Source organism: Lonchura striata, chromosome 1A, assembly GCF_050655825.1.
Source record: "Lonchura striata isolate lonStrDom1 chromosome 1A, ASM5065582v1, whole genome shotgun sequence".
Taxonomy (NCBI): Eukaryota; Metazoa; Chordata; class Aves; order Passeriformes; family Estrildidae; genus Lonchura; species Lonchura striata.
In genome coordinates, this window is record NC_140741.1 from 8205175 (window position 1) to 8226613 (window position 21439).

At 43.1% G+C, this 21439-nt stretch overlaps 2 protein-coding genes across 6 annotated transcripts; one reads left to right on the top strand and one right to left on the bottom strand.

Moving 5' to 3' along the window:
- Window positions 1-800: 800 nt before the first annotated feature.
- Window positions 801-2625, bottom strand: ETFRF1 (electron transfer flavoprotein regulatory factor 1). Its single transcript, XM_021538661.4, has 3 exons — window positions 2508-2625; window positions 1432-1537; window positions 801-1321 (listed from the first exon to the last, which is right to left on the bottom strand). Exons 2-3 carry the CDS (start codon window positions 1474-1476, stop codon window positions 1106-1108), a joined length of 261 nt encoding a protein of 86 aa, XP_021394336.1. The 5' UTR covers window positions 1477-1537; window positions 2508-2625; the 3' UTR covers window positions 801-1105.
- On the top strand, window positions 2572-21016 carry LOC110474883 (dynein axonemal intermediate chain 7). Of its 5 annotated transcripts, XM_085569515.1 has the most exons (16): window positions 2572-2705; window positions 3179-3832; window positions 5137-5170; window positions 6154-6245; window positions 7152-7253; window positions 9489-9626; window positions 10375-10521; window positions 11546-11649; window positions 12733-13009; window positions 14705-14810; window positions 17100-17257; window positions 17952-18096; window positions 18344-18558; window positions 19178-19345; window positions 19518-19631; window positions 20218-21016. In XM_085569515.1, the coding sequence occupies exons 6-16, from the start codon at window positions 9555-9557 to the stop codon at window positions 20491-20493; spliced, it is 1782 nt and encodes a 593-aa protein (XP_085425641.1). In that variant the 5' UTR covers window positions 2572-2705; window positions 3179-3832; window positions 5137-5170; window positions 6154-6245; window positions 7152-7253; window positions 9489-9554; the 3' UTR covers window positions 20494-21016. The 5 variants fall into 5 exon arrangements, with proteins under 5 accessions (XP_085425641.1, XP_085425637.1, XP_085425640.1 ...); XM_085569511.1 differs by having other exon boundaries at window positions 3179-5170; XM_085569514.1 differs by lacking the exon at window positions 2572-2705 and having other exon boundaries at window positions 2712-3832.
- The last annotated feature ends 423 nt before the right edge of the window (window positions 21017-21439 follow it).

Below are 21439 nucleotides of genomic sequence, written 5' to 3' on the forward strand. Positions count from 1 at the left end.
ACAGCAGAAATCAGCAGTAGCAGGAATTGTCTTCAGGACCCAAGTGCTTAAAGCACTATTGTTAAACTCACCCCTTCCTGACCCCACAGTTGTCTCCCTGAGTAAGAGAGAGACACAGGAAGGTGGTGCCTCTGTAAGCTGAGCAGGTAAGGTTAAAAGCTGTAAGAACTTGCTTTCACAGAATAACCAGGATTGGAAGGGACCACTGGAGACCATTTAATCCAACCCTCCTGCCCAGGCAGGGTCACCTGAAGCAGGTGACACAGGAACAGTCCACGTGTCCAGAGTTTGGGATCCACAGAGGAGACTCCCCACCCTCCCTGGGCAACTGTTCAGGGCTCTGCCACCCTCAGTGTACAGAAATTCTTCCTCATGCTGAGGCAGAGCTTCTTGCATTACATTTATGGCCTTTGCTCCTTGTCCTGTTGCTGGGTACCACTGAAAAAGAGCCTGGGTACCGTCCTCTTCACACCCACCCTTGAGACATTTATATGCATTGATGAGATGCCCCTCTGTCTTCTCTGGACTAAACAGGCCCAGCTCATGCAGTCCCTCCTTGTAAGAGATGCTCCAGACCCCTCATGTTTATGGTCTCTGCTTGATCCTCTCCTGTAGCTCATCTTTCCTGCACTGTGGACACCAGAACTGAACACAGCACTTCTTCTCCAGGGAGGGAACCTCACTTCTGAGAGGTTGCTCATTTCCAGAAGGAATAGATCATTCAACATGGAGGATTTGTAATCAGGTTCATCTTTCAGGTAACAAGCACTGCACCTTGAACTGACACACAAACACACAGCTACGGGGTAAGAAGAGTTTCTGTTCAACACATACATTGAAGAGAAACAAAACAGGACTGTGCAACCACTCCTTCCTGCAAAATCCTTTCATACCTGAAGTTTTAGTTTGAGGAGGTCAAAAGCAGCACAGGAAAACTTATTACCCATAACCTGCACACCGCAAACCCTTCAAGTGACCTCTGGTGGGAAAGCAGCTCCCTCATTTGTGCTGTAGAGGGGTTGGAAGGATTTACATGTCACTTCTTTGCAGTTAGAGCTCTTTTATTGTTACCTTTCCTGGATGTGTGTGGTTACAGGCAGCACAGTCAGGGCTTGTCGTCACTGTAGTAGCGCTTCTTCATGGCTCGGTATTTCCTCAGGAAGTACAAAGCCTCCAGCTCCTTTATAACAAACTCTCCCCGGGCAATCAGCTGCTTAATTTTTGCAGGGTCTGTCTCATCTTTGTTTTTTAGAAAAGCTGCTTTCAAACGGCTTCTGAAGTAGTCTGCTCCTTTGGGATACTCCCTTCCAAGGTACAGCAGCTTGGAGAAAAAAAAAGAATAATAATGTGTTTTTAATTAACTGAGTGCACAGTCAAAGGGGGGTTCAGTTTCTGGTTAAGGAAAGTGTTGGTGGTATTTAAGACACTTACATTTTTGTACAGTTTTATCACTTCACCTCTTAAAGAATTGGCCATTCTCACATTTCAGTGAACTCTGTCCTTGTGTGATCTTTTTGGTTTGTTTGGGTTTTGTTACCTGAAGGATAATCAATTTCAAATTAGCCTTCTCTGGGTGTCAGTAAACCATCTCAGCCTTCCTAAAACTTCTGTACCCTACCAAGCCCCGTTTGCTGTGATTCTGGTTCTACTCTGTCTCTTCTTTTTTTTTTCTTTCCTATTTTTCATTCTATTTAGCTTCTCATTGTCTTCTCCCATCCCCCCTCAAACAGAAAACAAGGAACTTTCTAATAACTTTCAACAACTGGGACACTTTGTGCTGTTCATTGGCTGCTTTCTTACACCCTTACAACTCTGCACCTGCTGGCCTGGCTGCTTCTGTGGTCTGCTAAAAAGCTCGCTCTATCTATCTATCTATCTATCTATCTATCTATCTATCTATCTATCTAATCTATCTATCTATCTATCTATCTATCCACACTCACACATATAGAGTTGTAAAGAGATCTAAATAGAATACATATTTATGTATTTTATATATTCATATAGCCATGTTTATAAAATTTTGATGTGTTTATCTCCATATATAATTTATGTATTACATATGCCTATAGTCTATATATAGATATATCCATTTTATACATATACATTTACATTTCTGCAACTGTCACATTCATAAATTTTGCTTTTTTAAGGTCTCTTTAAGTGCATTACAAATTGAGTCCAGTGTGGGCCGGGAAAACATAAGGATAAGTGACAAGTAGCTGATTTTTATTTCTGTAAACACAAAATCACGGCATAGTGTTGGAAGTGATCTTAAAGATCATCTGGTCCCACCCCCGGCCGCGGGCAGGGACACCTCCCGCTATCCCCGCTTGCTCAGAGCCCGTCCAGCCTGGCCCCGGGCACTGCCCGGGACGGGGCAGCCAAAACCAAATCACAAGCGACTGGAATGCATCCAGCTCCCGCCGCGGGGCCCGCTCGGGCCGCCGCCTCCCCCTGGCTCTGCCTGCAGCCCCGCTCCCCCCGGAGCCGGGCCGGGATCTCACCGCCGCTCCCGGAACCGCCGCCGCGCCGCTTTACGGCAGCGCCCGGCCCGAGCTGCGCCTGCGCCGGGGCTGCGGGCGGGGCCGCGGCCGCCTGAGGGACCCGGGCGCCGGCGTCCCGAGGGACGCGGGATCGCATCCCGAGGGACACGGGCACCGCCACAGCGTCCTGAGGGACCCGGGCACCTGCGGCGGGACATGGTGGGGCGGGGAAGGGACCTGGGGTACGGGTGGAGATGAACAGGGGAAAGACGGTGCGATGGGGAAGGATGAACTGCTGGAGTAAAGCGGGGTGTGCCATTTTAGCTGCCGAAGTCCCAGGGGGTGGGAAAAGGCTCTGAGGGTGAAAGAAGCACGCGAAGGACGCGTTATTTTATCGCTGGTGTGAGCCCCGGTGTAAGTCCTTGTGCCGTGGTTTGCCGCTGTGGTTCCGTGTGGGACCAGCCGGGAGGTGGCTCACACTTTGCTGCCAGAATGGCTCCGTGGTTCCAAGAGTCATGTGTTCCTGGCTAATTTTCTGCAGTATTGGAATTCTTGTCATTATAGTTTTTCAATAGATGGTCACATCTAATTTTAACAGAATGGTAGTATTTTTCTAATTTTTCCTTACTGGTTGAAACGTTGTTGTCTCATGTTCCCTTTCCCTTTTTTTTCCCCCCCTTCTGATCTTTTAGGGTCCGAAAAAAAAGGTAGGTAGGCAGAACACACTGTAGTTCACTGTTGTGTTTATTTTTTTTATCTGATTTTTTGTTTTTTTCCTGAGGCAGCTGGCCAGGGTTAATGAATCTGAAGGAGGGACAGGTGTCTCGAGGATACCGAGCTTTTGTGCCTTTAGCAGGGAAGCCAAATGTTCCTGCACCGCTGCTGGAGGGAGCATGGCCAGTGCAGCCACTGCTTGTTTGGCTTGGCAACGGGTGCCCAGGGAGAGAGGCGTGTGCTGGCTCTGTCCCAGCCGTGGGGTGCCAGCAGGACCAGGACAGTGACTGTCCCCTGTGCTGGGCACTGCTGGAGCCACTCTTCGAGTCCTGTGTGCAGTTCTGCGGCTGGCACTGCAAGATGGACACTGAGGGGCTGGAGCGTGTCCAGAGGAGGGAACGGAGCTGGGCAAGGGGCTTGAGCACTGGGAACAGCTGGGGGGGCTCAGCCTGGACAAAAGGAGGTACAGGAGGCACCTTCTGGCTCTCCACAACTCCCTGACTGGAGGGGCAGCCAGGGGAAGTCAGGGGAAGACTCTGCTCCCAGGGCTCAAGGGACAGGACAAGAGGAACGGCCTCAAGCTGTGCCGGGAAGGGTCAGGTTGGACATCAGCAGGAATTTAATCACAAAAGGTTTGTCATGGAAGGGGCTGCCCAAGAAAGTTTGGAGTCCCCATCCCTGGAGGCCCAAGGAAGGCCTGGATGTGGCACTCGGTGCTCTGGGCAGGGTGGGGGTCGGGCACAGCTTGGACTTGATGATCTTGGAGGTCTTTTCCAACCTGAATGTTTCTGGGATTCTGTTATTTGAGCCATAGGCTGGACACAAAATAAGGGGGGTGAATGGACAACAGGCAGAAGTCCATGGGAAACTGAATTGCATAAATTTATCCTGTGGGTTATTCTTAATTAATTGATAATGAATTTATCTACCTCTCCCCAGCTGTGCATCTCACTCTTCTCAGTGCTCTGTTAAGTCATAGGAATGTGAAAAAAAATTGACTAAAACATTATTGCAAGTAATTGAAACAAGCAGGTTTTCTATTTTTAGTTTCTTTATTTATTTATTGAAGTGAAAAGAACAAATTCTTCCCTGAAATCCTAATGGGTAGAAGTGTTAGTTTTACTGATTCTATTTTGGGATAATTTTGCAAATGAATGCTTTGGTACCAAATGCGATAAGATGCACTCAGACTCTGGTGACATTTAATTGTCACCATTGTATTTGTCCCAGCTTCACGGCAACCTCTGTACTCAAAGTTGCATTTATATATATATTTATGGCAATGTATTTATTGCCATGCAAAGTAGTGTGAAATAAACAAGTAGTTATTTATATCTGAATGTGTGATAGTCTAAATCAAAGTGTGAAATAAGTGTGTGAAGAAGGATGGACCAATGGTCACATAATTTCTGAGAACCTCAGATTTAAAATACAGTTACTCTAGGATTATGGTGGAGGTGAACAGTGAACTGTCTGGAGTGAGATTTTATAACAGAAAATATAACTCTTTTCTATTTTGTCTTGTGAATTAGATACTTCCAAATGCCAGGCTTGTCCCAAAATACATTTTCCTGTATTTCCTACAATGTTTGAAGTTGTAGCATCTACTTTCTTAGCATATCTGCCTATTATTCAATTTCTACATTAGACCAAAAGATTTTAATACTCTCATGCTGTGGCTGTGTTTAGGAATGTGTAGCATAGAAAAAATACATTAATTTTAAGACCTTATCATTAAAAAAGAAAGAAAATGAGTCCAGAATGTGCATTACTATTCTGAGGCCTTCCTTGGCTATCTAGGGAGTCTAAAATTTTAATTGAGGGATAACATTGGAAGGTCAGAGTTACAGTGATGGAACTACCAAACTGTATTAAAAAAATACTGACATTTGTTTTCCTCTCCCTTATTGCAAACATGAAATCTGATGGCAAAAAGGAATCGAAGAAAGAAAAGGAAAAGAGGCTGAAAGGTACTTTGCATTTCATTTAGAGGGAGTATGATGGACAAATGGTTCATTTTAGATAAATGGGCAGAAGGTAACTTCCTGAACTCTATATGAATTGCTATCTCTGTTTCACAAATGGAAGTGTTTCTTCCCTCTTTCCTGTTGTGGGCCAAACTCCCTGTTCCTTGATGCTGCATCTCACTTCCCTATCAGAGCAACACTCTCTGCTGTAGTTACTCCTACTGCAATTGGGAAGTTGGGAAGAATTAACTTGCCATTAATCCATCCTGGCAGGGGCTTGGGCCTACTGTGCTTGCCAATAACTGGTAAGCTTCTGTGGTGGGAATAGAAGCTCAGGTGGGCATAGGCAGATTTGGAAACTGCTGCTGCTCTTACCTCAGTGCAGCACATGCTTGACGTGATTTAATTGGAGGTCACTGTTTGGGAACGTCTGGGTTGAGGCACAGGCTGTGCCATCTTAGGCTGAAGGCTTAGAGGTTGAATCAATTTTAGTTTTCACATTCTCTCTAATTTTCTAGTCCCTATGACAGCAAAGAGAAGCCAGAGATGTGGAGTAGCAGATCCTGAAGTGGATTTCATTAAAAAAACAGCATAAAATTGAAACTGTAGGAAACCAGTGGTTGTAGGAAAGGAGAATTTGGGATTAAAGCACTGAGTTTCAGTCAAGGCTTTGGGTTGAGAACTTGTATCCATTGAAGCTGTAGATGGAGAGAGCACTCCTGCTGCTGTACTTGCTGGTCCTTGTTTCCACTTTTATCCTCACAGGCTGATGGGGCAGTGCCAGAGACAGTGTTAGTAGATGGTTTTAGTAGTATTCAAATTAATTTGGATCCATCTTCATATGGGATATTTCTGTGCAGTGAAAGATAAACAGTTATGTTGCTCATTTTATAGTGGTTTTACCATTACAGCTGGTAACAAAATGATCTCTTAGATTTTATTTAGGAAGTCATATTTATGCCCTTGATCTCTTTCCCAATCCTCAGCTGAAGCCCTATTAAGAGCTCAACAAGAAGAAGTAGAAAGACTTGAAAGGGAGAGACTGTATCAAGAGCACTTGGAAAAGCTTGAGGCAAAGGTTAGTCTTTTACTCAATGAAAAATTCTAATCCTACTTCTAAACATGAGACGAGGCATGTAAAACACCATTAATTTGTAGGAATTAATTTCCTTATGTTGTTATTGTTGGGAACAGTATTGAGGAAATTTTCCAGTTTTGATAAATTTAAATACATTACCTTTTGTCATATGTGTTTCTTAAGTTTGGTTAAATGCCTTCCCTCCCCTCCCCCCCATTTCCACTGTGCTTTCAATTGAATGTATTTTTCATATTCCCCATGAGGATGTTTGGTACAAATTCCTTAACTGGTTCCCAGTTCAGGCAGATACAGTGATTTTTATTTGTATATATATGTGTGTGTATTAGATTATGTATATTTATTTTTCTGAACAATCTGGCATTCAGAACAAAAACTGATGATAGATAACTATTTTTGTGTTAAAAAAAAAAGAGATTTACAACAAACTAAATTTTTTTGAAAGAGTCACTCTTGTCTACTCCTCTTGTACTTCACAGAATATTTTTTCCTCTTAGGGAGAAGATGACCTTAAAATAATAGAAACTAAAAGGGAAAAAGTAAAACAATCTTGCATGTTTTTTCCAAATTAAGCTTACATTTTCTAGCAGCTGCCATTAGAGCTGGCTCCAGGAGGCTGACAGGGAAACTGTTGAAGTGAGAGGTTGTAGTCATATGTCACATTATGTTTATCATATGGCTCAGCAGCTACTGTGATGACAATAATATTGTGAACTACTGCAGCCTTCTCAATTGGATGTTTCATTTAAAAAGCAAGTTTTCAGTGTTTGGATTTGTTTAAATAATAATTCATTCAAATATCCCCAATTTGTTTCTTCTGTGTAAAATAATTGTAAGAAATAAGCCAAATATTTAACTGCTTTGTTTGATATATATATTTTTTAACAGTATCAAGGAGAGAGGGAGTCTGAACTAGCAGAACTTAATTCACTGGAACAGAAGTTTCTTTCTGCACAACAGTGGAAAATTAATTACAGAGAACAAGCTAAGGTAAGCTTTCTTGCAAAATCTGCCCAGAGGTTTGGCAAGGAAGAGACTTCAGGAGCTTCCAAGGAATGTATGTGTGTGCTATGACAGCATTTCAGATTCCATTCAAAGCACTGTTAGGCCATGCTCACTCCATCTTCTTTACTGTGGAGCACACAGACAAGAAATGTGGGCAAAGAGGAGCCTGTTTGGTGATCAAAGTATGAATGCCCCACACCTTACCCCAGCAGCCACAAGGAATTGTAATTTCAGATGTTCTTGTACCTGTTCTTCCTCTTATTTCTTTAATTCATTCTGCTTTTAACCATTTCACAAAAAAAGTTGTGCCAGGGCTTAAAAAGAAATTCTGTAGAACGTTTGTTTCCGTGGCTCCTTGATATCACAGGTAATCATTCAGAGAGAGAGAAGTTTGCCAGATTCTTGAAGGATGTGGCACAAACCCAGGTCAGGGCTGGAAAAGTCTGAAAATGCCGCTAAAAGTTGATGTCTGCAGTTTAGGGTGACATCCATGGTGGTTGAATCATCACCTAGTGGCATTATTTACCTGTCAAATTCCATTTGAAGTGGTAAGGTGTGGAAATACAGTGGATTTCACTCTTGAATCTTACAGACGCATTACTCAGTTAAAGTCTGATAATGACATTTGGTCAGGTAAGGAATCAAAGGTTTAATCCTACAGGCTTGTGGACACAAGGATTTTGCCTTGTGTATTGCTTAATCTTGTTAAAGTCTCTGCAGAACAGCTTCACAATCATAGGATAACCCATCTCAGAGAAGACTTCTGAAATTCCTGCAGCTCAACCTGCCACACCAAGCAGGGCAGTCTGAAGTTAAATCAAGGTGCTCAGTTGAGTTTTGAAATATTTAAAACTTGGCGGTATTACAGCATCTTTGACAGCTTTACCACTCTCACTGTAACTATTTTTCTCTGGATGCAATTGGCATTTCCCTGTTACAGGTTGTGATCATGGTCAGTTGTTGTTTGTGGATGTTTTTGACAAACTAGAAATATTGATTTAAAAATAGATCTGATAAAACACTGGTAGATTATGGGAAATACTAGAGTTCCTTTTAGTCTGTTGTTAAGCTTATTTAGGATAAAATAAATACATAATACCAAATACTGAGTTTCTGCATCTATTTCTGAATAATTTCAGTTCAGATGAAGACATGCATTTACAACTTAGCATGAAATCTATCCTTTTTCTTGAAAAAAAGAGCTGTTACTTCTAAGAATGTGATGATAAAAGTGAAGCTCTCTTTTAAGTGCAAAGATGTAAAAAAAAGAAATCAGATGTCTTACTGCTGAAAATTGATCAGTCTTCTATGCAGGAGTTTCCAAGTGCACTCAGCACTCCCATATTGTTGCTTTGTTTGAAGTCATTGGGAATGCTGGTGGAAGTGGTTGGGAATGCAATCCTATAAGTGCTTTTGCTTTAAAAGATACATTTTCCTTTGCAATGCAATTTTCAGTAACATGGGGTTATTAATCTTCACAGCAAACTTGGGGGCAATGTTTTTTAAATACCCTATTCTATGGATAAAAAAAAATTCCATTATGGGTGATAAATTGATCCCATGAGGCAATGTCAGGTTTATGTTTGGTATTAAGCGGGTTTAGTCTGCCACTGATTTTTTCCTTCCACCTCTTATAGGAATGAGCAAGAATTGGTTTGAAAATAAAATTATTTTTAAAAAATCCTAATGCAGGATTTCACATTCCTACCAGAGGTTTCTGCAACAGGAGAATTCATGCTGGTAAAGGAGAGGAAATCTCCTTCAGAGGCAGAGAAAGGAGGAGGAAAAATGTTTCAGTAGAGGCTCTTAAGCAACTTCACTGCCAGTGTATGAATTTTCAGTTTTCTTGGCAGAATCTGATCTGAGACCCACCTTCCTCTTCCACCTGCATCTTCCTCATTTCTATTCTCAGTCAATTTATTCTTCCAGTCCCTCCCTTGTGGCAAGTACTAAATTCATTGTTTTTGTGGAACAGAGCAGAGCCCACTGATAAATAGGTATGAACAAGTGTGAGATGGGCAGAAGCATCTTAACACACTAATATCAAAATAAACCTTTTTTTCCTGGCATAGGGATAATAAAGAAGGTGGTGTTAGAATCCTGTTTAGATGCAGGTGTGAATTTGTCACTATAATGTATTTGTCTTTCAGAATCCTCCTTTTTCTTGTAATAGCAGTGTGCAGCACACCTGTATCCACTTTTCTCTGAACTCTTCTGCAGTGGGAGCACTACCTCAGCTGTGATGGGACTCCTGACCCCACTGTACCTCAGGAAATCAACACTTTCATGAGCCTGTGGCGTGATGAACAAGATGAGGACATTCAGCTTGTGATGGAGAAGGAGGAAGTGGTGCTAAATGTCAGTGTTAAAATGCTGTATTTCAGTTTAAGCTTAACATTTCCTTAATAGGCCCCTCTAACTCTGCTTTCCCTTTTTTCATGACCAAGTGACTGAAAGACCTTCAATACCTAGAAGTTTTTCTTAAATTTTTGTATTTTTCTTTCATTACAGATTTGTTGTTAACCCTAAAGAAGATGTGTATTGACTTCCAATATGCATTTAAGGGATTTGTGTGCTGTGTTCCTACACTGAGGTCTATCATTCCAACACACATATTCCCTTCCACTTTAAACCAGAGCATACAAGCTCATGTCAGATATAAATGCTTTGGTGGACAACAGCCTCATTTTCTAACACTTGAGCCAGTAAAATGTCATGTAAGAGCAAAAGTTCCCAGAATTGATTTCTACCAACAGAAGTCACCAGCCACTGATAGCTTGTGAAGCAATTTTAAGCAATCTGTGCCTGCTCTGTAAATTTAGGATTTAATTTTCATTTATGCTGACTTTATGGTGTTTTTCAGAAAGTTAAATGGGGTCTTCTGTAATCCGGGGGGGGGAAGTTGCATGGGTAATATAGGTTTCATTGTGTGGGTTTGATTCTGAGTTAGATTTCTTATCTGTCTATTAAAAAAAAAAAATATTTTTGTGACCAGAATCTGTTTAGGTGCAAGGGAAGTAGTTTTGCTTCATCTTTTATGACAGAAAACACAGTATGTTAAGGATGGTATCAAAACAGATACTTTTCCCATGTAAATGTCTTCTAGTTGATTGAGAAGTTGGAGTTTCTTCTGCTGGAGGCATCCCCAGAAGAGATCACAGACAAACAACGAGACCAGTACCAGGAAGTTATTCTGCAATTGCAGGATCTGCTTCATCAGAAGTTCAATGATGCCACACAGAACCTGCTCAAAGTGAGTGAGATCTAGTGCTTTAAAGCTGTGATATGTGCACATAAGGTAACTTCAAGTGTCCTTTAATGATGGTTGGCTCTGTTTGGTCCTAAACTGTCACAGAGATGAGTCTGTGAGTTTCCAAATCATGTTTATAGCAGTCACCAGACTTTGTCATTGTTCAAAACTCCTGCAAATCTGAACTTTACAGTGGAAAATCTCATAATTAAGTCAGACAAGAATAAACTACTGGGAAACTTTGTGAGATTTTGGGGATGATGAAAACAAGAGGTGCTATACGAAATTTGTTCACTGTACCAAAAAAATGTAGATGTGAAAAACAACTCATAAGGTTGCCTTGTACACATTTTTTTAATACAAGTTTGTGTAATTAAAATATTTTTAAAACTAAGATCTTGGGAAAGGTGAAGAGTACTCAAATAAGAAAATTAAATTGTGCTGGAGAGTCAGTTTTTTGAGCAGCATCTTCAGGCAGTGACCTTGCTATTTCAAAAATATTAATCATATATATAAAGCATGTTTAGCAAAGGAATATTAGTGAAATAGTGAACCAGTTGTATGTGCACAGTCAAAACCCCTACAAAATAGACATGTTAAGTTCTTGTTGATTGAATTTAGGATTAATCTCCTAATATAATTATTATTTCACAAATTTGATGTTACCTAAATGATAAAATAATCCGTGCAGTGACTCTGGGGTAGAAGTCCATTATTGCTCAGTAAGTCCTTTTTTTGTTTGTTTTTTATAATTTGTACTGAGAATTAGGAAAATAATGGAAGAACCTTTATTTGGCAGTACTTGGCTCACAGAATTGATGAAGTCAGAGAAAAAAGCATTGTAACTAAAATTTTAAGCAATAGATTTGAGTTTATAACTGTTGTGCTTTAATATGTAAATATAACACAGCTGGGCTTGATCTGCTATATTTGCATTCTTAAGTGTATTATTTATTTATTCAAGTAAATGTAGGTAAATCAAAGTAAAATATATAACAAATTCTTTAATTGGCTTTTTTCTTTGTAGATAGCTAGTATGTATGAAGATTCTGAAACTGGGAATATGCACACAGTCCTAAAGGATGAAAACATTACTTTCTGTATTTGGGTCAATCTGAAGAAGAAAGCAAGGTACAGCACACTGAAATTATTAATTTGAAATGAGGCCTGGCCTTGCTGAGTAAACACCAGAATCAATCTCTCATAATTTTTTTTTTTTTTTTGTTGAATAGCATCCACTCTGCAGACTCTCACTGCTGGCTGTTGCTAAGGAATGATTTAGAGATATATAAATTTCTTTATTAGAATGCAGCAGCAGAACCCTTTCACTGCCAGAACAAATTTAAAAGAAAAGCAGTAAAGCTCATGCAGAGGATTGAAATTCCTCTGGAAGCAGTGTTTCTTGCTGGTGCATTTAATATTTTCTAAGTTATTCCAGTTGCTTGTAAAGCAGTGAATGTTGCTTTGTGCTCAGTTAGAGAAAATATTTTAGAGCCTGGGATGCACTATCATTTCTGAATCTAAGTGTTGTGTTTTTATTGGATTACCATTTAAATGGTACATTTTCAAAATGAAATTTTTCAGCAGACTTCCTACTCCCACTCATAAACATAAGGAATAAGTTATTAAAAGGACTTTAGCTTGACTAAGGACCTGTTGCTGTGAGTTAAGATAAGTAGAAGGGTGGATGCTGAGTAATATCAGACTGACCTGCAAGAAGAGCCCACATGGGGTAAGTGTTAAAATCTTTAGGCCAGCAGAGAGATGCACTTAAATAATTCAACCAAAAATTAAAAGTTAAATGTTGCTTTACTGGAAAATTTTTAGAACTTGCGACCAGCTTATCTTACCCAAAAATAAGTATTGTGTGAATTATTTTGAAAGGTACTGAGAGTGATATAACACAGACAGATGTGCAGGGATTTTCCCAATAAATTAGTCAGTTTTACCAGGAATGTAGTTTCTAGAAGAGTTGCCATCTGATCCTGCCTCGCTGTCATCCTGTCAAGACTTATTTTTGAAACTTCTGATCTCCTTGATGCAGTTGTGGCTTTGCTGGAGGGTCTTAGCTGTCAGCACAAGCACTCTGATACCCCACAACATTTCTCCAACAGTGCAAAAAAATTCCCAGAGATTGTACCATTTGTAAGGAAACACCAATGAAGTGCTGGCAGCCTCAGCAGGCCTGTTGCTGTTGTCGCTGCCCTTGCCCAGGTTCAAGAGCCACGTGTTCCAGGAGGCAGGGCACGGCTTCGAGCTGCCCAAGGCCCTGGCTCTGAGCAGCGTGGCCGTTCGCGTGCTGCACACCCGCTACGACCACGTGTCTCCCCTGTGGGTGCAGTGCCAAGGGCTGCCAAGGCAGGAGGCCTCAGACAGCATGGAGTTAGCTGAGCATCCAGAAGACACTGGGCAAGGACCAGAAGAGGAGGAGGAAGGCAGGGAAGAACCCAACACGCCTGCTGCAGAAGAAACGGGTTCTAAGGGGAGAAAGGTGGGTAAAAACCTCCTCTGCTCTGCTCTTGTAAACTTGAGACTCAGTCACAGTGTCCTGTGACAGCCAAATCCTTAGATGTTTCATAGGAAAAGGCAACTTGTGTCAACAGTGCAATAGATTTTCTCAAGGGAATGCAAAGATGGAAAGCAGAAAGGGAAGTTCGGACAGGGTGTGCAATTGGCATTTGGTTGGTGGTTTAAGAGAAGGATCAAGCATGAAGTGCCATGCAAGGTATTTCTGTAAATCTCTGGCATAAGTACAGAGGAATGGATTCTGCTTCTGCAAAACTAACAGCCCCACAAAATCCCTGCAGGAATCCAATTTTAGGAAAATTTGCAGCATGCAGAGTAAGATTGAGAGTTCAGAAGATGCTGACTGTTCCATGTCTGTGTACTAACCCTTTTCTGTTAGAGCGTTTTCAAATAAACTTCTGGGTGCCTGTCCTCTTCCTCAGCTCTCTTCCATGGAGTATGCTGGTTTTAGGTGTGATGGATGTTGCTTGGTTTTATGTTGTACATACTGCATTTGGGATTTTCACTCTGTGTATCACCTGTGACTTTCAAATAAACGCCCTGTGTTTCTCTATTTAAAATTTCTGCAGAAATAATTGACAAGTTTCAGGCCTTCCTACTATGTTTGGAGCAATTCCACAGGATATTCTGAGTGGAAAGGGACCCACAAGGATCCTTGAGTCCAGCACCTAAGTGAATAAATTCTCGGATCCATACAGGGAACAAACAGGGGTTGAACCTCTGTTCATGATCATGGCTTTTCTCCTTTGCAGTCCCCAGTACCTTTGTAATGAATTGGTGCTTGAAATCCTGCTTCTCTTGGTTCCTTTTTTTCCTTTTTTTGTATGACAAATCTTGTCTTTTGGTACTTTTCACCTACATTTCTCGGTCTTTCTTTAAGCTGCTGCATTTTATTCCCTCTCTTTATTTCCCAGGTCTTGGAGCTCTTTCTCTCAATCCATTCTGAATTTTCCTCTTCCCTCTGAATGCTCCACTCCTCTCAGCTTCTGTCCCATCACCTCCTGTCCTGTTTAAGAAGACGTGTGTTCTTCCACATGCTGGCAGGCACAGCCAGGGCACAGAAGGGCTGTGCCTCCAGAGGAGTCTGCTGTGGCATGGTTGAATCCCTGTCTGGGTTGGATATTTGTCTGCAAATCCAGGGGAATATTCCTCAGCATCTTCCTGTTCTGGCTGTGCCTTGAGCTCTGCCACATTCCTGTGTGGAAATACACTGAAATGCAGTGTGAAAAGGAATAAATATCATTGGCCAGGCACAGGCCAAAGCTGCAGGTGGGGTTCAGGCAGAGTTTCAGTGTTGGTTTGGATTCAGCCTCAACTTGCATTTTACTTTGTGCCACTCTGCTGGCTGTAAAATCAGCAAAACCAAAACTTGAGTGCACACTCTGCTGGAAAAGTGCTGGGTGCTTGTTTGGTACTCAGGGAACTCAAGATGGAATTTGTTGTGGAAATGAAGTAATTACTTTGTCTCTATAAATCCAGTTCCAAATTAGAGAGTACCCTTAGTGTGTTTTTGATCACTAGGTACAATTATTTCTCTTAAAACCTTGACCCTGTAGCAAGATGGGTCCTTCTCCATGGGCCTCCTTGAAGGAGGTGATACCTTCTTCTTCATTGTGTTTGTCTTTGACTAATGGAAAAATGTCTCTTGCTTTTTGTCTAGGAGAGTGCTGCCTCACTGAAAGAAAACAGCAATAACACAGCTGATATAAAAGAGACAAAGGAGGAAACTGAGAAGAAATCAGACATTTTGGATGTGCCATCACAAGGTATTTGGTTATTTTTTATGTGCAGTACTACAAAAGTACTTAGGCTAAGTATTTTATGTGTTAAAAACTGTTCCCTCTGAGTGTAGGGAGGCACAGGTTGCCCAGAGAAGCTGTGGCTGCTCATCCCTGGCAGAGTCCAAGGCCAAGCTGGATGAGGCTCTGAGCAACCTGGGATAGTGGAAGGTGTCCGTGGGGCTGGAACTGGACTTTAATTTATAAAGTCCCTTCCAACCCAGGCCATTCCATGATCCATGGAAACACTACAATATATCCATGTGAATGGTGCAAAGTTTATAAATATAGGGATGTTTTCATAACACTTGAGTTTTGTTGACATATCTAGTAATGAATGTTAAATCATGTGGGGAGATAACAGGACAGATAGGAAAATGGAGTTTGTCCCCACACTTATTTTTATTTGTTTATTATTTATGCTAATGTACATGTTCATCATGTTTATATAGATATGTGTATTATTTTACATATGTTTATGGGTGAGACACACAATCTTTATGAATTTGCCAGGCTCTGGGGAGATTTAATTCCTCAGAAAATGATTATTCCAATGCATATCATGTTAGGCATTGGTGTAGTGTGGGGAGTTACTGAGTATTACCTAAATGGATGCTTTAAGTGAGAGGGCCTAATTCTAGGAAATGAAACTGTTTGTCTGTCCCACATAAGTTACAAATGTCTCCAGTGTTGTGGTGTTATCCTTTTGAGTTTTCTTGTACTACTGACTTAAATAAAAGAACTGAAAAGAGCTATTAGCATAATTTAGCTCCACTTTACAGCCCTTTTCTTCTGGTTAAAAAACAAACCCCACCCCACAACACTTTGGATGGAGCACAGTCCAGAGAACCAGTTGTCAGACTAGACCCAAAAAGCAAGGTTTTCAAGAGAATATAAAGGACTTAGGCGTCATGTGGAAGAATTTGTATTTTATTTCTGTCAGGCTTTTTAAAACCCTACCACAGTATTAGGTGAGTGGATGTGCACAGATAGCAATTATACCTGAGTGTTTTCCAGCTTGTTCATCTGTTTTAATAAGGAAAGAAGGAAAAACTGATTTTTCTGTCATGCTCATGATTTGCAAACTCTTTCAACCACTTTTGAGAACAGCAGTGAAAGGATGCTCAGTTACCTTAAGTTAAAACATGGAGCCAGGTAAATGAGGGTTAAAAGCCAGAAATGCAACAACAGAGAGGAGTGACAGTTTCTCTGGATTTACCCTTATTGTGCAACTGTTAGGGAGATAAATTACCTTGGGACAATAAATAGTTTCTTTAGAAGATACGTAGATATTTTTGTATTATTATTTTAAAAAACAAATTAAAGTATAAGCTACCACTGTAAAATGCAGGAAAATGTTTTTTACTTCTGGTAAGTTTGCTCAGAATAACTGTAAAAGGACATTCTGGTGGTGTGTGATACAGTAGAGTAAAACCTCTGAAGAATGTAACTAAATCTGACATAAAATTAACACCATTTCCACTTTTTTTTTTTTTAAGCTTGAAGACAATTTACAGAGAGCATTCTCATTTTTTTATATGGTGTTATTATCTCAGAGCAAATTTCATAACAATTACAGTAGCTGTTTTTACAGTATTGAACACTTTTTTCTTGATTCCTGTCAACAATAACTCCTTTCCTTGTGTACCATCCCTTCTGATGTTTTATGCGGGCTGGTTTGGCTTTTTTAAAGAAAGTATTTATGGCCTTGTTTTCCACAGTGTTTCTGCCTTCTACTAACATTTTCTAGCTAATTAAACCTTAAGTTCATACATTTGTGATATACACATAATTATGTATAGGAAAAAAAGGAATTATCTTTGTTATCTGAAAATTGTGTTTCGTGTTAAATCCTCTTGCTCTTCCTAATTACCATGTCTTTCACCTTCAGCACATGACTTCTTAGTGCCTTATTTTTATATAGCTCTTTATTTGCTTCATTTCTTTTCATATCAATACAATCTTACTAAACCTGTCCAGAGTCTACTGTATTACTGTGCTTGTGAAATGCGTCTGTGGGTAATAATGGACTAATTTTGTCAGTGAAACCCTGTTCCCATAGAAAGCACTACAAAGGCAGAAGCTCATCCCCAAAGGCAGAGGCGTTTCTATGGCCCAGCTCCTGCTGCCCGCACCTTTGGGTGCTGCTGAGGAGCACCAGCAGATGGGGCCGGAACGCTGCGAGCGAAGCGCTCCCAGCGCACAGCGAGACTCGGGAGCGGGAATGTAGGGGAGTTTGATCACCCGGTCACTCCTGCTGTCTGGTGAACTTTTCAGAGGAGGATGCCCTGCTGCAGGAGGAGCCAGGAGGCAGAGAAGAGGCACCAAAAGCTGTGGATTTGCAGCAGCTGATGCCCGTGGGGGGTGTGTTCCACATCTCTGCCCTGCAGCTGCCGCCCCAGGCCCAGGACGTCGGGGACTGGAGCATGGTGGAGGTGAGGGAGGAGAGGGATCAGTCCCCGATGCCCCTGAGGAGCTGCTCCCGAGGTTTCTCACTGCTGTCGCATGCACTGCATACGACTTCCTGAGCAGCAAACCAATCAGGCAAGGTTTGCAAATCAACAGGTTTCATTTGTGAAGGGTAAAAGCAGAGTGGTGCCAAAAATCCCTGCTGGTTCACACCAGGCTCTGCAGGCTGGTGGAGGACTCTGGTCGCTGGGTTCTGGTTTCCCCTAGCACTGACCTACCCCAGAGATGCACTCTGAAGCTGGAAACCTTCAATAAGCAAAGTTCCCAAAAAGCCAGACTCAGAGGGCAGGACTGTGGGCAGGGGGAGAGGCCCAGGCTGTTCATTCCCAGCCTCTCCTTCCCCTGCCAGGGTGGGGACAGAGTGGAATCACACCCGCCTGTGCCTCCCTGCTCCTGCTTCCCCAGGCTGTGGCTCTGTGAGGAATGGCTGTGCCCACCCTTGGCCCTGCCCTGAGGGTGCCTTCAGCAGCACAGGAAGGGCTTCAAGGCCTTGTGGTAGCCACTCCTCTGCTGCCTTCAAAGCTGTACTGGGAAATGTGCAACATTAGCAAACCATTTTAAATGGGGCATTAAAAGCTTTGCAGTGGTTAGGTGAACTCAAAGAAAAAAACCTGCACTTTCTGATGTACCCCGTATCTGTGCTTTCCTCTCTTGCCAAAGCTGCTGGATGTTGGATTGGAGGTGTATCCATATTCCCCAGGAGAAGCTGAAGATGGCACAGAGGAAGCAGTACAGATAACCCTGAGGCTCCCTGATAATGTGATTTATTTTAAAGTGCCTGTGGTATCCCGATGGGATCCTGCAGGTATGAACTTGGGACATAAATTTATTTTAAATTTCAATAGTGGAATTTATACCTGATTTGGACTGTTGTTGCAATCCAGCTGTAAAGATAAGGGCCAAGCTGGAACCCAGAAATCGTTTGGGGATGTCAATGTTAGTTGATTTGGGGATTTTGCATTTGTTTTTTCATTACTACTTCTTTGGTTTGTTTTACCTCAGCAGTACTAGCAGAAGCCTTCCATGTACATCTTTCCATCCTCTTTGTGCAGGCCAGCAGTGGAGAACTGATGGCATCAGCAACACAACCTATGAAGCAGAAGAAAAGAGCATCACCTTTAGCATGGGTGCCTTTTACACAGTAGCCCTCCTCCAGGATGCTCACCTGAACCTGCCCTATCAGGCCTGGGAATTGCACCCTGCCGGTGTGGATGAAGGACTCTTCACAGTTACTGCAGTCTTTGCAACCATTCAGATACAAATTAAGGTACTGTCAATAATCTTCTAATCATACATTTGCAGTTAAAAAAACCCATTATTATTACAGTGTCCCTGATTAAGAGTTTGGGATGCTTCCACAAGAGCAATTAGAATCGCTCTTCCTTTCCAAATCACTGCACTTCCTTTCCAAAGCACTTCCTTTCCAAGCAATGCACTGGTTTTAATTTCACTTCTTTACTATGAGACAGCACCTGTGCATTTGCTCTGCTAAGTTTCAGTCAGAGCTTTGCTGCTGCTTTTGTCTTGCTGCATTGAAGCCTGTGGCACCTATTAGAGAGCTGAAAAGGGTTCCTCTCTCCTCTCAGCTCTACCAAGAGAAATACAGGGATTTCTAGAAGCCTACTACTAATGCTCCTTGTTTCTTCTCCAAGTTCAAAGCTACTTGTGATTATCCATCTGTTGATTAGTGCATACATCAGTACACCAGTGTCATTTCTGATTCCTAACAAAGCTGGCTTGCTTAGGAACTGTAAATGAAAGGTCACAGCCCAGAGTAGCAGATGATGTGGGCAATACCCAGCATAGCAAAAATATCAATATTTGAAGCCTAAACCAGAAAGGAGCTTCCATGACCAGTAAGTTGCTTTCACTGGTTTGTACAACAGGATAATCAGTGTATGTTGTCTTCAGTAGTGGTGGAAGAAGAGGAGGTGCTTTCCCACATCACAGGAAAATGGATGAGTCCTTTTGCCCTCAGAGCAGCTTTGAAAAGAGCTGGAGTGAACATTTTCCCAGCAGGGTACTCTCCCAAGTATGTCCCTGTGCCCAGGAAGGTGAGTGCCGGAGGTTCCTGGTGGTTTTTCTGTTTTTCCCTCGAGTCACCCTTTCCTGCTCTGGGAGCTGCTGTGCTGCCAGCTGAGCCAGGGGCCGAGTAGGGCAGGCCCTGGCACTGCTGTAGCACAGGGACACAGATCTGTGTGTCTGACCTGCACTTGTGCACTGCAGGCTGCCCTGGCAGAACTGAAGGCCTATGAACAGATGGCTCTGCTTGCAGCCGCTTTTGCTTTTGCTCACAGCAAGTGGAATGGAGAAGCAGGGCCGGAGCGAGTCGTGTTCAAGGTTTGTGCAGCCCCAGCAAAGGCCCGGAGCAGAGCAGCACTGACCCTTGCCCAGTTAGACAGGAACAATTCACTGACCCGTGCTGGCTTCAGCCCCTGCCTCAGCTCAGTGTCACAGACTGCCCCGGGAGCTCTCGGGGGTCACAGGGCACAGCCACAAAGACACTTGCTCAGGAAAATGGAGCTGGTGAGTCACCGAGGGAGGCTTTAGCCAGAGCTGTGGTGACAGAGCTTCATGCTCTTCAGAGGCCCCTTGAGAATCAGCACTCTGCTCTGCCAGCTTTCTGAAGAGCACCTGGGACTGCCTGACTGCCTGCAGGGTTTCGTTTGCTCCCTGCTGCAAAGGAGGGAATAAGCAGCCTCAGTGTTGGTCTGCCTCCACCTGAGAACTAAAACACATGCTTAAAACTTCTCCCAGCCAGACAAACGCTCCCAGGTGTGGCTGGAGAAAGCTGACACACCCCACTGCTGAAGGCTGCAGTGGCTTCCTCGCTCTCAGGTTAAAGGCATGTGACACACAAATATTAGAATTCGTACTCTGAGCACGGCACGGGCTTCACCTCACCGTGCATTTCTTCCCGCAACAGGCAAGGGAACATCTCACAGCAGGCTCTGCCGAAGACAATGACTGGTCTCTTTTTATGTTCAACGGTGAGAAAGTACAAAACCTCAAGCTCGCTGAGACCAGTGATGCTTTTTCAGAAGAGCTGGAAGAAGAGTCTGAATTCCACTCCACACTCTACCATATGCTCAAGGCTTCTGCCAGCAGTGAAGCCATGGATAAGGTGGAAAGAGCTGGCTTCCTGTTTATTGATTCAGTGTATCAGCTGCTCCTTGCTACCAGAGTTTTAGCATACTCTTAGAATACTGCATGCTTTCTTTTACAGCTTTATTATCAAAAGCTTTCAGTAAAGTTACATTTCAACTCTTTAATCATTTTCTATTCAAAACATTGAAACAGATTCTGAAATGCAAACATATTATATTTGTTCAAGCAAAATAAACTCTTACTCAATTGGGGCTAGACCACCTAGACGTGTATTGTTAGCTATATTCAAAATTGCAGTTCTGTGTTAACCTCAGTAAAACTGAGACCCTTTTAACTACTTTTAAAGAATACTTCTGTCAGAATGGGAAAAAGGTTATTTTCATTTCCAGTCACGCTTTAAAGAAAAAATACTTCATCTCCCCACGCCCCTGCCAAAAATACCCAGAATCCAACAAAACAAATCCAGACATGTAACCTTAAATAATGCCAGGCTGGAGCAGGGTGCTGACAAGGCCAAGATTCTGAACTCAGTCTCCACGTTCAACTCGAACCTCGTGGCCCTTTCTAACTCATAATCTCCTACGCTCAGAAATAAAGAAATAACAGCTTTCACCAGCCTTTTAAACCACGGGTTTTTCAATTGGGGAGTGCGAGCCACAGAGGCGGGGGGACAGGAGGGAGAGCATCGAGTCTCCCCCGGCAGGTGTCGGGTGAGCGGCTGGAGCAGGAGCGAGCCCGGCGGGGCCCCGGTCCCGCACCGGGCGCGGTCCGGGCTCGGCCCCAGCGCCCGCCCCGGAGCGGCTCCTCCCGCCCGCGGCGCTCCAGCCCCGCTCGTTCGGCGGAGCCCCCGGGGGCTCGGGCCCGGAACAGGGGCAGGAGGGCGCCGCTCCGCCCAGGGGGGTGCGGTGACCTCGGGGCTCCGGGGCGGGGGCGGCTCCGCATCCCCGGGGCGCGCCGGGGCCGGGCCGCGGGCGGCGCTGCGGGGGCGGCGGTGCCGGGAGGGTCCCGGGGCCCCGTCCGCTTCCAGCCGCGGTCCGGCG

Coding starts and splice junctions, on each gene's coding strand:
- ETFRF1 (XM_021538661.4), bottom strand. CDS start 1,476: ATGGCCAATTCTTTAAGAGGTGAAGTGATAAAACTGTACAAAAAT. Junction 1,322..1,431: donor TGATAAAACTGTACAAAAAT/GTAAGTGTCTTA, acceptor TTTTTCTCCAAG/CTGCTGTACCTTGGAAGGGA.
- LOC110474883 (XM_085569511.1), top strand. CDS start 5,053: ATGGAACTACCAAACTGTATTAAAAAAATACTGACATTTGTTTTCCTC. Junction 13,010..14,704: donor CGGGTTCTAAGGGGAGAAAG/GTGGGTAAAAAC, acceptor CTTTTTGTCTAG/GAGAGTGCTGCCTCACTGAA. Junction 19,632..20,217: donor CGGAGCGAGTCGTGTTCAAG/GTTTGTGCAGCC, acceptor TTCCCGCAACAG/GCAAGGGAACATCTCACAGC.